Source organism: Filicampus tigris, chromosome 1 (assembly GCF_054856515.1).
Source record: "Filicampus tigris isolate MCC_2025a chromosome 1, RoL_Ftig_1.0, whole genome shotgun sequence".
Classification (NCBI taxonomy): Eukaryota; Metazoa; Chordata; class Actinopteri; order Syngnathiformes; family Syngnathidae; genus Filicampus; species Filicampus tigris.
The window spans coordinates 32,950,535-32,965,532 of NC_141217.1; the positions used below are offsets into that span (position 1 = coordinate 32,950,535).

Genomic DNA, 14,998 nt, shown 5'->3' on the forward strand with positions numbered 1-14,998 from the left:
CCACCAGGTCATCAGGTTTATGTTTTTAATTGATTGTACATTAAAAAAAAAAAAAAAAAAAAAAACATAATCAAACCGATGGTAATATTTTTTGGGGGGGAAATAATATTCCATCATGAAAAAGTCATGCCATGTAGTCCCCTCCAAAAGTACTGGAACGGCAAGGTCACTTCCTTTGTTTTTTGTTGTAAACTAAACATTTGGGTTTCCGATCAAAATATAAACGTGAGACAAAAGTTCAGAAACCCAGCTTTTGTTTTATGGTAATTACATCTAGATGTGTTAAATAGCTCATGACAAAACATCCATTGTTTGAAGCTACCCACTTTTTGGCTTTTTTCAGAATATAATAAGAATACCCACTTTTCAAATGAGCAAAGATTATGGAACGAACATTATTAAATTGACTAAAAGTGAATACCGTTTAATATTTGGTGGCATAACCCTTACTTGCAATAACTGCATCAAGCCTGCCACGTGTTGACTTAATCAGACTGTGGCTTTCTTCATTTGAAAAGCTTTTCCAGGCCTTTTCTGCAGCCTCTTTTAGTTGTTGCTTGTTTCTGCGTGTTTCTCTCTTCAGTGTAAAATGCAGGCGCTATTGGCTTAAGACATTCCACTTTCAGCTTAACCAGCATTGTGTCATCTCTAGCTTGCCTTGGGTGAAAATTACTTTAAAAATAAAATAAACAAAAAAAAGTTACGCACTACAGTTTTAAATACACTTTGTGTAATTCTCTTTGTCCTACGTTTAATTTTCCAATAAACTTCAACTGGGAGAGGCCATAAACAGGTTGAAGCAAGGACTTTACTGGTTTTGGAATTGTTCACTATCTGTTAAACAAATCAATATGTGATACAAGCTAATCAACATGAACAACAAGAAAAAACAGTACAATCACCTATGGATGGGTGGTGATGACCATGTGTATTGCACTAATGTATTGTGGCGTTTATAATGTTTGTGATGATGATTTGTTTGTACAAACATATGACAGGACACAAGAAGAGCTTCCCAACTTTCTGTTTACTGACATTTTATTGCATCTCATCATTTCAAATGGCACAATGGTTCACAGCAAATTTCACCAACGATTAACTGTGATGTATGGTTTATATTAATACGTAAGGTGGCAAAAATTCAGGGACTTTTCAAAATAGCAAATGTAGCCCTAACCCTATGAGAATTAAAGAGACACTTGATTAGGCTGAACATTGGCACTTGTATAATAGGTCTGTACGTAAAAATGATGTCAGCACTAAAATTCACCCCCCTGAAAATCTGCAGTGATTCGTCGCCCTCTAACTGGATTGCCGCATAGCGGTCGTCCTCCGTTCATCCAGCCCTAGCGGGACGAACGCTGATTCTGTTCAGCCAGAGATGCAGCTCGGCGTCGCAGTGCAAGTGGCCCATTCGGATGTGTCAATTTCGGATATAGCTGCACGACAAGCCCCGGAGGTCGACTTGGCAAAATTTCAAAGTTGGACTTTCCTTCCATGAGTCTCACCAAGACATGGAAGAAGGTTGGAAGTTGGTTATTTACTGATTTCTTCTAAACAAATTGATAGCATTGAACATTCAAGATAGTCATTTTCCTGATACAAAACAAAACATAAATTTAGTGAAAAAAAATAAATTTAGTGTTAGTGAAAAATGTACCAACCCAGCCGATCACTTTAATGGGAATAGACCAGAATTTTATTAAAATGAAGGTGAATATGATACATTTTCCTTCATCCTTCCAATTTGGAATATTTCCAATATTCCCCATCTGAAATTCCCATGGAAATTTACAGGAACGTTTCAGCTATGTACCACCCCTTTGCAGCCCTATATGAGTAATGGTATCATGTTATAATGTTTCATCAGAGGTTAAAATAAAAAAAAAAAGAAAATAAATAGGCCTCTTTTTTCTTACCTAAAGGCGTAATATTACAAGAATACAGTTGTATTTTTATTTTTAAACTTACTTAATATCCACAATTAAAATAAGACTTTCTTTCCTCATTACACTTTGGTCACGGTTTAAATATTATAATATTACGACTTGATCTCATAAAAATACAACTTTATTCTCATAGGTTTATCACATTCAACCCCCCCAAAAAACATCTGGTCTTTGATTATGATAGATCATGATTTTTTATTTTTCTTGGAAAAAAAAAAAAGTCTTTTTTTTCCCCTCTTAAAAACTATGAACTTTTTTTTCCAGAAATAAGCTACTTTTTAAAAACTATGACATTTCAGGATACACTTGGAACTTATGTGGTCGGGGTCCTTCGAAAAAGTTCTCTCCTGTAAGGGGTCACAGGGAAAACCCCCTGCGGTACAAGGTTATGATAAGAGCACGCGGGACAGAACATTATTGATTTTGACGGACAATATAGTGTACTTTTGGTTGGTTTGACAACTCAGGATGCAGCAAAGCAAAAGACAAAGCAAGTGCTTGGTGTTTGTAAAAACAAAAACATTCATCCAGGGATAAGACCTGCAAATCCTTGTGGACAAAATAAAACGCAAAGCAAAAAATATGTGTAGTAAAAATCAAAAGGAGAAAAACAACATTGCTGTTTTTGTCTAAGTTGAATGGTCGTCCCCTGGCTTGACTACCTGAACGAGTGCCTGAAGTGCACGCTTCTCCTCTTCAGCTTCTCGGGATTGTGGGAGGCCATGTGTGAGAACTCTCGGAAGATGTCCAGGTACGTGGCGTCTCCTGAGGAAGAACCACAGCCGAGGATGAGGATGGGGTTGTGGAATGAGGGGGGGGCTAAAGGAAGGATGTTTTGATATGCTAATGAGCACCAAAGCCTTTTTCAGTGCTGAAATGTAGCCACGGCAACAGCTCAGTCCAGCCACACTGCGCCTTTTGTGTCCCGTCAGTGCTCCCAGGCTCAATTAAAAATAAACAATGAACCTCTCTAACAGTCTGCGTGTGAGACAGAAGAGTTTCCTTTCATTGTATTCCAGTCAGGACAGTCCGCTCACTGTTTCCTGTAGCCACAGTCGAATGAGGACATTTAACTTCCTGAACCCAAATAATAGAGATACATTAGAGGGGCCATATGATGTAAAAAGTGACTGTTTCAAGACACCCTCTGACCTCTTTATGGCTTCTGTTCCTTATGTTGAACATACATGATCATTCTTTTGCATCTTTTCTCCCACTGTTTTGAGAAACCCCCATGACTCTTCAAGTTTCGGGGAAACTGTGCAAACCCACTGTCCTATAAAAATATACACATACAGTGGTGCCTCGAGACACAAATTTAATCCTTTCTGTGATGTTTGTAAGTCAAAGTACTAGCATCTCAAATCATCCGTCCCCACTAACATGAAGGTAAATTCCTCAAATCCGTTCCTACCTCCCCCAAAAGATGTTTTAATTTAAAAACAAAGAAAAGCACGCTTTAAAATTGTACTTTAGAAAAAAGCATACAATAATGACAATCAAATGAAATGTATAGAGTTAATCAGTTTTTGCAAGATTTTTTGGTTTAGTTCAGTGGAAATTACGCTGCTACTTCTGGTCTGCACGCCTTGACCACCTGGGTCACTATAGAACAGACGCCATACAGAGATACATGGAGACAGACACAGCTCCTCAGTAAGCTGCAGTATTATTATTAATTCTTTACTGAGGATAAAGAAAATATGCATGTGAATATTATCTGTTTGGTAACAGTGGGGCAGAAGCAGCAGCATAAGCGCTTGCTCACAACACATTTTTGAAATTAGGACAATAAATAAAAACTGACGTTTTGTTTTACTCTTGATGGGTAGGCATGCAATAAGAGAGACATTTAAATGAAAAACATTTAAAACACAATTTACCATAATATGTCCCATTTAAGACAATTGGAAACTGAAAATAGTAAAAAACAAAAAAAGAATAAAAAAAAAAGTCATATTTTCAATGCTAGGCTAAATGAAACTACACGTTTGGAAACAAGCATTTTAGAACACTCAAATTTTCCAAATGATGTTCTCAAATCCTGATATCCTTGCAGCCTCTCCACACATTCTTGCCTGACCTCAGAACCATAGCACTGTGAGAAATTTAAGCAAATGAAGTTGTGAATGCATTGCTTTTATTGCTGCTCAGTGCCTTGACCTGCTTGGGTGAAGCCTCCTTCCGACGCGCGCATCTCCTCGTTCATCCTGGCCAGACGCAACCTGAGCGACAACACACCAATTAATGTGATGGGCATCAATTTACTCAAATGCTAATTTTTGTGCTAGGGAGCTACATTTGATTTTTAAAATGGGCCAAAATTAAAGTGCCCATGTAAAATTGTCAATTTTAACACCAAAATTTAAATTTTAATTACTGGTCAACATTACATTTTAATCAGGGATGGCTTAATGCAGGGGTAGGGAACTCCGGTTCCTCGAGAGCTATGCCTGTTTTGGATCTCTCCCTGCTACAACACGACTGACTCAAATGATGAGGATCATTTCAGGCTTCTACCGAGCATGCTGATGAGCTGATCATTTGAATGAGGTGTGCTGTAGTAGTGAGCGATCCAAAACAGGCAGGCTATGGCTGCCGAGTAACCGGAGTTGCTTACCCCTGGCTTAATGTGTTCTTAAAGAATTTTTGAAGCTGATTTTAAAAATGTCTTAGCTTTTTTTTTTAGCACATCAGATTTTTGAGATATTTTCATTTTTTGTTTTAAAATTTGACCTGTAAAAACAATATAGATTTTACCATGGGTTGTAATTTAAAGCTTTAACATTTTTTTTTTTAATCTAGGATAGTTTACTTGCCTCTCTGATTAAAAAATGTAGTAAAAATTTGTTGACAAGTGTTATAATTAAATACATACTAATTAATAAAACAATTATTGAATAAAGGTTAGATTTTTTTCAGCTTTCATTATTCTTCTATTCATTACATCTCACTCAAATCTTTCCAGAAGCATTGGCTTTAAAACAAAAAACGTACAGTGTGACAATATCAGCGTTGGCTTGCTGCACCGCAATGCTCAATGGGTCGTGGCCGTCCTCGTCGCCGTCGTTCTGGGCTGCGCCTCTTTTTAGGAATAAACACACCTGCCTGAAACACACATGCAAGCAGAAGTTAACGAACAGCGTTCAGATTTAATGCTGCTTCAGACTGGAAAACTGCCATAAGAACCAGAAGCTTTCGGTGTTTTAAAAGGAACACACCACTGATTAAAACCGAAAATTCAATGTCCAACATTCGACTAAGCGTTATGAATATTAAAATAATCCCCCAAAATTAACGTCACTTGATATACAAAAATGACAACCAACGTCACCAAAACTCCCGAATGTGCACATCTATACAGTCATGCCCAATTCATTCTCTGAAAATATTAGAAAGATCGGCTCAATATTTTGGATTTTGTGGACATCGATAAGCCGTTTTACTTTTCATATATGATCCTACAGAAAAAAAAAAAAAAAAAATGTCACTTATCATCCATAAAATCCTAGATATTGGGCCGATCCTTTTAATATTATCAGATAATGAAGTGGGCATGAGTATGGATGTGCATTAAGTGATGTTAATTTTTTTTTGTCTTTATGAGTGCATATGAAGAGGGAACGTCTTAAAGGGGAAGTCAACCCAAAAATGTGCTTTTCAATAATATGTTCTATGCAGACCCACTAGCCTAAACATGTTGTTCTGATTAATAATGCGTTTGTTGAGTATGAATTAAGGAGCAAAATCCACCCAGTTTTATCCATTTCAGGTGGCGGCAATTTGCAACTTGCTATCGACTGAAAATGATATCACAGTTGCTCAGGCCTCAGGTAACGATCAATCACGGCTCGGCTTGCGAATGTCACATGACCAAACTCAGACAACAGGTGAGTGTGATTAGTGATCACGGGATACTTCATCATCCTTAAACTTTTTTCAGGTAACCAGTAACCAGATGCCATTGATTTTTTTGCAGGCTTATTTTTATATACACTGCTTAATCGAATGTTGGACATACTGTATGCATGCATTACTGGTTTGATGGTTTACCGTGGTTTTAAAAAGTCAAGGTTTCAATATGGCTGTCACTGGTAATGAGTTCTTCTTTTCTTTTTTGAGGAGACATCTAAGCAGGGTACAATAAGATTGGCTGCTAGCAGAGTTGAATGAACAAGCCACTTTGAAGTCACTTGCCTCCAATCAACTTTTCCATCCATCCATTATCAGTACCGCTTCTCCTCACAAGGGTCGCGGGGCGTGCTGGAGCCTATCCCAGCTGTCTTTGGGCAGTAGGCGGGGGACACCCTGAACTGGTTGCCAGCCAATCGCAGGGCACACAGAGACAAACATCCGCACTCACAATCACACCTAGGGGCAATTTAGAGAGTCCAATCAACTTACCATGCATGTTTTTGGAATGTGGGAGGAAACCGGAGTGCCCGGAGAAAACCCACGCAGGCACGGGGAGAACATGCAAACTCCACACAGGGAGGCCGGAGCCGGGATCGAACCCACGACCTCTGAACTGTGAGGCGGACGTGCTAACCAGTCGACCACCGTGCCGCCCTCCAATCCAATCAACTTTTTTTTTTTTTAATTCCTTCTTGGTGAGCAGTTACACATTGAAAAAAAAAAAGTACCAAAGTACCAGCGGGTACTGGTTAGCCCCAAGGACAACATGAGTAACCCACAGATTTGTTCTAAATTAGCTCACCAGTGATGGAACACTGTGACTTACTAAAAAGAATTAAAACAGAAGAAGAATGTTTTATGTATATATACACATACATACATATACACATATATAATTTAGACTCACCCTGTGTGGCCCAGGTAGGTGGCGTGATGCAGGGGGCCCCGCCCTCTCGCGTCTCTTTGATTGACATCAGCAGCGTTTTGGAGCAGGAACTCGCAGGCTAGCAAGGAACCCTTCAATCAATGTATGACAGACTTTTACAAAGAATTACAGAAACACCGGAACACCCCTAAATAAAAAAAATTGGATTATTTTTTTCCACGATTTGGGAAAAAATGTTTTTTAAATGAAAGCAAACTGAAGAAAAATCACATAATTTAGAAAAAAAACATTGTTACAGTATATAGAAATAATTAATTAAGTAATTTAAGAAATTAAATAAAAAAGTATTATTCTTCCCAATGATTTTGATTTTTATCTAACTAAAACAAAACAGGCACGGTGGTCGACTGGTTAGCACGTCCGCCTCACAGTTCAGAGGTCGTGGGTTCGATCCCGGCTCCGGCCACCCTGTGCGGAGTTTGCATGTTCTCCCCGTGCCTGCATGGGATTCCTCCGGGTACTCCGGTTTCCTCCCACATTCCAAAAACATGCATGGTAGGTTGATTGGACTGTCTAAATTGCCCCTAGGTGTGATTGTGAGTGCGGATGTTTGTCTCTGTGTGCCCTGCGATTGGCTGGCAACCAATTCAGGGTGTCCCCCGCCTACTGCCCAAAGACAGCTGGGATAGGCTCCAGCACGCCCGCGACCCTTGTGAGGATAAGCGGTATGGATAATGAATGAATGAATAAAACAAAACAACATTCCCATGATTTGGAAAAAGAAAAATCTGATTAAAAGAAATAAAACAATATTTTCCATAATTGGAATCCAAAATTAAAATAAAATTATATCATAATTTGTAAACATTTATAATTCACCAAATTATAGTTCAACACAAATTATTAATTATTTCCCCCAGAATTTAGATTTTTTTAGAATTTAGAAATGATTAATTTAGAAGAGTAAAATTTAACTTCATGATTCGGAAAAAACTAACAAATTGAACAAAATAAATCAAACAACAATTTCCCATAATTTGGAAATATTTTTAAATAACAGTCGACCCCCGCATACTTGTAGTTTGACACTCACGGGTTCGCAAATTTTTTCACAGATTTATTTTTCCAATTTTTCCCCCCAATATTTTGGGTGTTTTGTTTGTTTTTAGCATGACCCCTTCCCCCATTTCCATCTGTTCTTTGTGGGAAACATATAGATATTGTTTCTCCATGATTTCATGATTTGGAATCTTTGAGGAGAAAAAAAAAAAAAAGTATTTCGGTTCAACATACAGATGGTAACGAACCCGTAAGCTCTCTTGAGTTGCAGTGAGTACGCACCCCAATCACAGCCTGTATGAGGGGCGTCTTCTCTTCGTCCTCCTTGTCAACCATGTTGACGTCTGCGCCGTGCGCCAGCGCTTCGGCCATGACTGGTAGGTTGCGAACTTTGGCCGCCCTGTACAGGAGCGCCCCAGGGTGGAGGTACCCGCTGTCCTCCGGGTCCGATGTGTCATGCTCGGCCTCGCCACTCGAGTCCTCGGACGCCTCACACTCTGAGGCAAAGTGGCGACAGAGTTGAACTTTGTTTGCTCGTTAACATGAGCAAACAACCTGGACCGCAGATGGGCCTAAGTCACATGTGCAAGTCTCAAGTTCGAACCTTCAAGTCTCAAGCATTTCCCAAGTCATTTTGTGACCTTTGACCCCTCATTAATGCAGTTTTACCAAAGATTTATGATTGCCTCGGGATGCCACACGAAGGTGGCAAAGTACATCAGCGCTACTTAAAGCGGTAGTCAACCTAAACATATTTTTTTCAAGAATATGTTCCCAGCAGGCCCACTAGTTGAAACACGGCATTCTGATTAATTTTGCGTTTGTGGAATATAAGTTAAGCAGCAAAATGCACTCGTTTTTAGCCATCTCAGGGGGCGGCCATTTTGCCTTCTGTCGACTGAAAATGACATCTCAACTGCTCACAACGACCAATCACGGCTCAGATTCAGAGAACAGGTCAGCCGTGATTGGTCGTTGCGAGCAGTTGTGATGTCATTTTCAGTCGACAGAAGACAAAATGGCCGCCCCCAGAGATGGCTAAAAACAGGTGAATTTTGCTATATTTCACAAACGCAAAATTAATCAGAATGCCGTGTTTCAACTAGTGGGCCTGCTGGGAACATATTCTTGAAAAAAATATGTTTGGGTTGACTTCCGCTTTAACTAAATCAAGCTCCAACTCACTTCAACATAGTTTCTTGGCATCAAGATGCATCTTTATGTAGAGCAAAAATTCTTTTTTCCAGATTGTCACGAGTTCTCTAACTTGAGGTGCCATATTGAACTTCCAGTGACCAGTATGAGAATGTGTGAGCCAAAACAACAAATTTAACAATGACCTTCCCCCAATTCACACCTCAGATCTTGTAACAATGACACCCGGGTGGGAAAATGGCAAATCGGGCCCAATGCGGACATTTTCACTTAGGTGTGTACTCACTTTTGTTGCCATCAGTCCAGACAGTGGCTGTGTGTTACCTCATTTTGAGGGGACAATAAATTTACACTGTAATACAAGCTGTGCACTGACGGGTACACATTGCAGCAAAGTCTCATTTCTTCAGTGTTGTTCCATAAAAATATTGTAATATTTTCAGTAATGTGAGAAGTGTGCTCACTTTTGTGAGACTACACCTCTTAAGATAATGCAATCCAATTCAGCGTCACTTCATTAACGCTATACTTCCATAATCATCACGTAGTTTAATATTAGAGGGTTAATCAAAAACCCGATTTGGACCCGCAACCTCAGAAGCAGGTGTACTAACTATCCGGCCACCAACATGATAAATGATGGCCTCAAGTCATCACGTCTCCAACGCCAAGTCCCGAATCTTTTACTCCGCAGGTTGAAGCCGAGTCTCAAGTCAAGTCAAGTCAAGTCAAGTCAAAAGCACCAGAAGTTCAAGCTGCAGTGTTTTGAGTCATGGTCTGGACGCACCTTCCTCCGTTACACTGTCCACCACTGGTCCCATCACCAGAAAGTCGGTGCTTCCGTCGGTGCTGCCCAAACCACTGTCGCTGCTGAGGCCTGGCAGACCAAGAAATGCCACAACATGGACAAGTTAGGGCACAATGGACACTTTTCATCCATGTCCCCTTACCCCTACAACATAGCAGTATTTTAAATGAGATATAATATGTATAAGGGACTTTTTAATAGCGTGTGTACAATTGCTGTGGACATTTTGAATCAGGCTACACAGAAGTATAAGTAAACTAATGCCAAGGCCAAAAGGTAGGGAGAGCTGCAGTGCTGTTGGGTGCACAGATTAGTGTTTGCTGTGAGGTTGGGGGTTATTTTGTGTTGTTTCTGCTGCATGCGCTACATACACAGATCTGCAAACCAGCTGACAAATGCAATATGGCAGCTCAGCGATTAAGTTCTCCATTGGTGAAAATATTATCAAATCTTTATGGGCATTTACGTTTGTTTTTCATATTTGTGGCTAGAAGGTGCCCTCACTTAATCGCAATGCGCTAGCTCCGCCATCAGTCATCACTGTAAGCGTACGTGATTTACTTCGAGGTCCAGATCCGGTGTGGAAGTAGGAGAAAAGGGAGTCCAGCTCATCGGGACAAAACAAGGACTCTCGTCTAGACTTGGCAGCAGCTGAAAAGGAGTAAAAAAAAAAAGAGATGTCAGTGGTGAAAAGCAAGAAGTTGTAGGTTGGGTGGGGCAGTTTGGCCTTACAATAAATCTCAATCTATGTTGTTTTTCTTTTTTTTTTTTTTTTCAAAGCCCTGATGTGTAATTGTATCATATGTCCACAATTTTGAGTTGTGCGCCTTTAGTGTAGTCCCACGTTGAGCCGCAACATGGAGGGAAGCACTGCTTCTTACTGCAAGAGATGCAGCATAATCAAGTTTTGAGAAGAAGCAGAGTTGGTCCCTTACAAAGCAGAGCCTGTGAATAATGTCCTACTGTATGGTTTGGGTGGATATGTTGGTGTTTAAAAACAAAATATTTCTATTTTGTTGTAAGCAATTCTACTCTGTGTGTTTTAAAGTAGCAGTTGTTTGAATGTTTATGATTATCATAACATCTACACTACAGTATACTAATTTCCGTTAGCTATGGCATTTCACACTATATGATAGCATTAAGCTAGTGGACTTTTATTAATTTGTTTGACTTTTGTTTTGTTTGGTTTATTAAACATTTTGGCGTTTAAATGTACAATGTTTAATTCTTTTTTGTTTTATCTGTAGTGTCGGGTTTACAGCCAACTCGGTACTGACAAATAAACAGCTTGAAGTAAGCACACTTTGAGTCTTATTTGGAGAACTGTGCAAGAGTGAGAAGGAATACTTTAAAAAGTACGACTGTTCTCATCAGCTAAGGAATACTTTAAAAAGTGTGTTTTATGTGTTTAAATCATGTGGGGAGTGTAAAGTTGTCCCGACAAATGATCTTGAATTAAAAAATAAAATCTATTGATCGCACAGCCCAATGGGCAGAAGTTAACTGTGCAAACAAGACTGATGATGGGCATGAACCTGAGGCTGGCGAGGCGCTCCGGAGCTCCTCTCGGTACCGCTGACGTGTCTTCGGTACCGTGGTAGCGCTGTTGTGCCTGCGACACTTCTGGATGCTCCAGCGCCGCGTCGATTTCCTGTCGCCGTTGACAAGACTCGGCGCAGCGATCAGCTTCTTCACAAACTTTTTCTCGACGTACTTGGCCTTAATCCAGGCCTCCTTTTCCTGCCTGGAAGACCATTGGAGCTTTAGTGGTCTTTTAATTGTTTTTGCTTGGATTTTATTAGCAATGTCTAACACGACACCAGTCTAAATTTTCAAATTGGGAAAAAAAAGTATATTTATCTTGAAATAACATACTCTAAATTTGATTGAAAAGACCTGTATAATGAAAAGTCTAACTTGGAAACCTGATGTGAGAATATCAGGTGCGCGCCGGTCTGGCCTGAATTTAGAAGTTCATTCTTCTACCTGCAACTGGATGCCGTCGCTTTCCTCACACCTTGTCCTTCATGATACGAGCCCTCATAGATGTCCTTGATGACGCCGTTGCCCAGCTCACACATCAGCTGTCAGTGAAAAATAGCAGACATCAACCATTGCCGTGACGACCACCTTTTGCCACTTTTCCACAGCATAGAATGGTATTTTCTTTTGCTTGTTGTGCATTCGTTTTAACCGTACAGCAAAGTTATGAGTTGATCTGGTACATTTAAAGCCTAGAAATAAATGAATAAAAAAACAGTGAAATAAAATCTGACAATTGCTGTATTTTATTCTATACTTAAAGTATATGTACGGTATTTTCTGGACTATAAGCCGCCCCCCCCCCCCCAAAAAAAAAACACGATATATAAGCCGCACCTTTATATAAGCCGCACCCATCTGTTTTTACTTTTTTACTTCACTTTTTATTGCTCTACTTCCGCATACCACCTAATGCATAACCTAGTGCATTGCGCCCTCGCCTGTTGAACTCCTGTAACTGCAGTCACATCTAGTTAATGGCAATTGTATTTTATTGTATTGTAATTAAGGTTAGAGCGCCCCTAGCGGTGGATGAAAAATCCACAGAATAGCCGCACCTTTATATAGGCCGCATGGTTCAAAACCTAGGAAAAAGAGTAGCGGCTTATAGTCCGGAAAATATGGTAGTTAGTATACTGTATATACGGGACGGGACACATATGCACCCCTGCATCTGTATATACAGTACATGTGCATGTAAATTTGGTAAACATATATATAATGTAGCTAAACACATGCATAGTATACAATATGCATATGCAGTCTTTATAGTATATACTGTACTATGTCCCTGTAGAGTATAAAGTATATTATACACTGCATATCGTATATGTGTGTGTTGTGTGTTCTTATAACTTTAGTCTGGTTAGCTTATCCTCATAGAGTTGTTGAATGTTGAACTATTCCTTTACAGTCATGCTAGTTGCTCAGTATTTCACCTTTAATAACTCAGGTTCCCACGAGTCCAGCGTGAGTGATCGCACTTTGGAGCAGTGAACGCCGAGACTTCTGGAACCAGACACAATGCGACAATTCAGTGAGACGAGATGGTGTCGGCAACAACAGGCAATACTTGAAAAATAGACACTCATCAGGATAGTGTGGCTACTGATGCTAATGTCATGCTAATCCTCTCAAGTTCCACGCACGCAGCAGCTGGTATCCCAGCAACGGGCGACGTCGTGTTGTCTCCATGACTATTCAATAGCTGAGCAGAACTTTAAAGGGGACATATTCCTCTGGAGTGTCTAGTCACCCATAAAGTGTGAAATTAAACATCAAAGCCATTACTTTAGTTATCTAATGAGTTCTGGAAACGTGTATGTTAGCGAGCCCTTTGCATCGAGTTTCTCTGCCCTTGACTTGGCAGCTTGTTGAGCAGAGGTCTGCCATTTTCAAATATGTCACAACCAAAAGACGAGCAGAGCTGCGGTGTCGTTTGTTGTTGGTAGCTAAACCTGTGTTGCCATTGGCTCAACACTATGTGGGGTGGGAGGAGGGCTGGCTCACATGAGATACAGATAGAGATGAGCCCCTAAAATGAGCCAATTTCACCATGACAAGAAAGATATTGGACAAATGTCTATCTTCATCTTTTAGGTATTTTGACACAAGCATACCACAGACATGTTATTAAGATGCCTTGCGACCATTTTATAATAAAAACATTCAGAATATTTAATCAAAAGACCTGTGGATGCCGGAGCACTCGATGCACAGCAGGATCCCCAAATTGATAGACGCCCAACGAGGATCAGCCTGACCACAGTCGCAGCACTGCTGGTTGCCAGGCAGGCACAGGATCCTCTGCAGGATGCCCTCGCCACGGTCGACGTGCTCTCGCGACTCACTGGCAGAATCGATGCTGCTGGTGGATGGCGAAGCCGCTCTGTCCAGATGCTATACGACACACAATACAATACAGTCAAAAACACACCTCCACATGACATTTGTATCTAGATGTGTATCTGATATATAGTAGTCTAGTGCAGACCTGGGAAAAGTATGGCCCGGGGACAACATCCGGCCCGCCCACAGTCCCTGACTGGCCCTCACAGTGACCATGAAGTGAAAGTAAAACGTAAAATATGCGGTGCATTTATTTTGAAAGTTGTGCTTTTATTTCATGTGTACTTGTGTGGACGCTAGCAACAAATGAGGTGGCTAGCAAGAGCTACGACTTTTGTCTGCACCGTTGCCAACTTAGCAACATTTTGTTATATTTAGCAACTTTTCTGGCCCCTCTAACAACTATTTTTTTTAAAAATAGAGACTAGTAAAAATGACAAGAGTCATCTTCATCTTAGCAATATTCATATTTCCTGCATGGTGGAGAGAAGAGGGCCAAGAAGATTTGGCCCAATAATATACTACTGTTTGTAAATCTACAGTTTCACAACTGTACGTTTTGGATGTATTATATATCACTGTCAATATTTCACTTCTCACTTCACTATATATGTGCAATTTATTGAAACAAGAAAATATATATACTGTATTTTTAAACACATGAAAAACAATATAGACAAAGTTGATGTTAGCATGTTGGCTTAGCCCACGGCAAGCGTTCCAGTTTTTCATGTGGCCCCTTTGCTCAATTAATTGTCCACCCCTGGTCTAGTGTACTGTATATCACTGTGGAGGCAAAGCATGTTACTGGATGAATGTAAAGCTTCATTGTAAAGTGACTGAATGGATGCAAGGCATATACTTTACCGTAGACCCCTGCAGTTCAGCAGCCATGGATTTAACTATTGGTGGATTTTTTTTTCACTATTTTTGAATAATTTTTTCCATTTTTTTTTTTTTTTCAGGGGGCTTTTCCCGCCCAATATTCCCGTTTTTCATCGAAAGCAAATATGGAAGATTCATCAGTGCTTTTTGAATATTTTTGGGGGTTGAAAAAAACAAAAAACAATGCATTTCAACGGCCCTCAATTATATGCAGAGTTTCGCCATTCGCGGGCCGGCTCGGTCCCTATCCCCTGCGAATAGCTGGGGTTCACGGTACTGTAACTGGAGGGATGTAAAGCGTGTGACTGGCCTCGCTGTGGAGGCTGTCAGGACTCTCCCTGTAGGCCGAGGCAATGCTTGCTTGGACTGCCTGAATCCAAGCTTGTCTCAGCTTCTCTGACTCGGCCTGCAACATGCAGCTCCTGACGGGCAAAAGCACACAAAAAG

The 14,998-nt window shown here is 40.3% G+C and overlaps 1 protein-coding gene across 6 annotated transcripts in view; it reads right to left on the minus strand.

The window, feature by feature from the left end:
* Window positions 1-1,008: 1,008 nt before the first annotated feature.
* Window positions 1,009-14,998, minus strand: part of LOC147153659 (arf-GAP with coiled-coil, ANK repeat and PH domain-containing protein 3-like) — a 33,028-nt gene continuing 19,038 nt past the window's right edge. Inside the window, exons 14-25 of one of the 6 annotated variants that reach the window (XM_086033998.1) lie at window positions 14,862-14,973; window positions 13,509-13,717; window positions 12,757-12,826; window positions 11,762-11,859; window positions 11,311-11,519; window positions 10,275-10,423; window positions 9,752-9,848; window positions 8,092-8,306; window positions 6,772-6,881; window positions 4,947-5,057; window positions 4,113-4,174; window positions 1,009-2,714 (exon numbers count right to left, since the gene is read on the minus strand). In XM_086033998.1, coding sequence (XP_085890124.1) covers window positions 2,608-2,714; window positions 4,113-4,174; window positions 4,947-5,057; window positions 6,772-6,881; window positions 8,092-8,306; window positions 9,752-9,848; window positions 10,275-10,423; window positions 11,311-11,519; window positions 11,762-11,859; window positions 12,757-12,826; window positions 13,509-13,717; window positions 14,862-14,973 — 1,549 coding nt within the window. In that variant the 3' untranslated portion in view covers window positions 1,009-2,607. The remainder of the gene's footprint in view (window positions 2,715-4,112; window positions 4,175-4,946; window positions 5,058-6,771; window positions 6,882-8,091; window positions 8,307-9,751; window positions 9,849-10,274; window positions 10,424-11,310; window positions 11,520-11,761; window positions 11,860-12,756; window positions 12,827-13,508; window positions 13,718-14,861; window positions 14,974-14,998) is intronic. The other 5 variants (XM_086034019.1, XM_086034013.1, XM_086034006.1 and 2 more) reach the window with 5 other exon arrangements.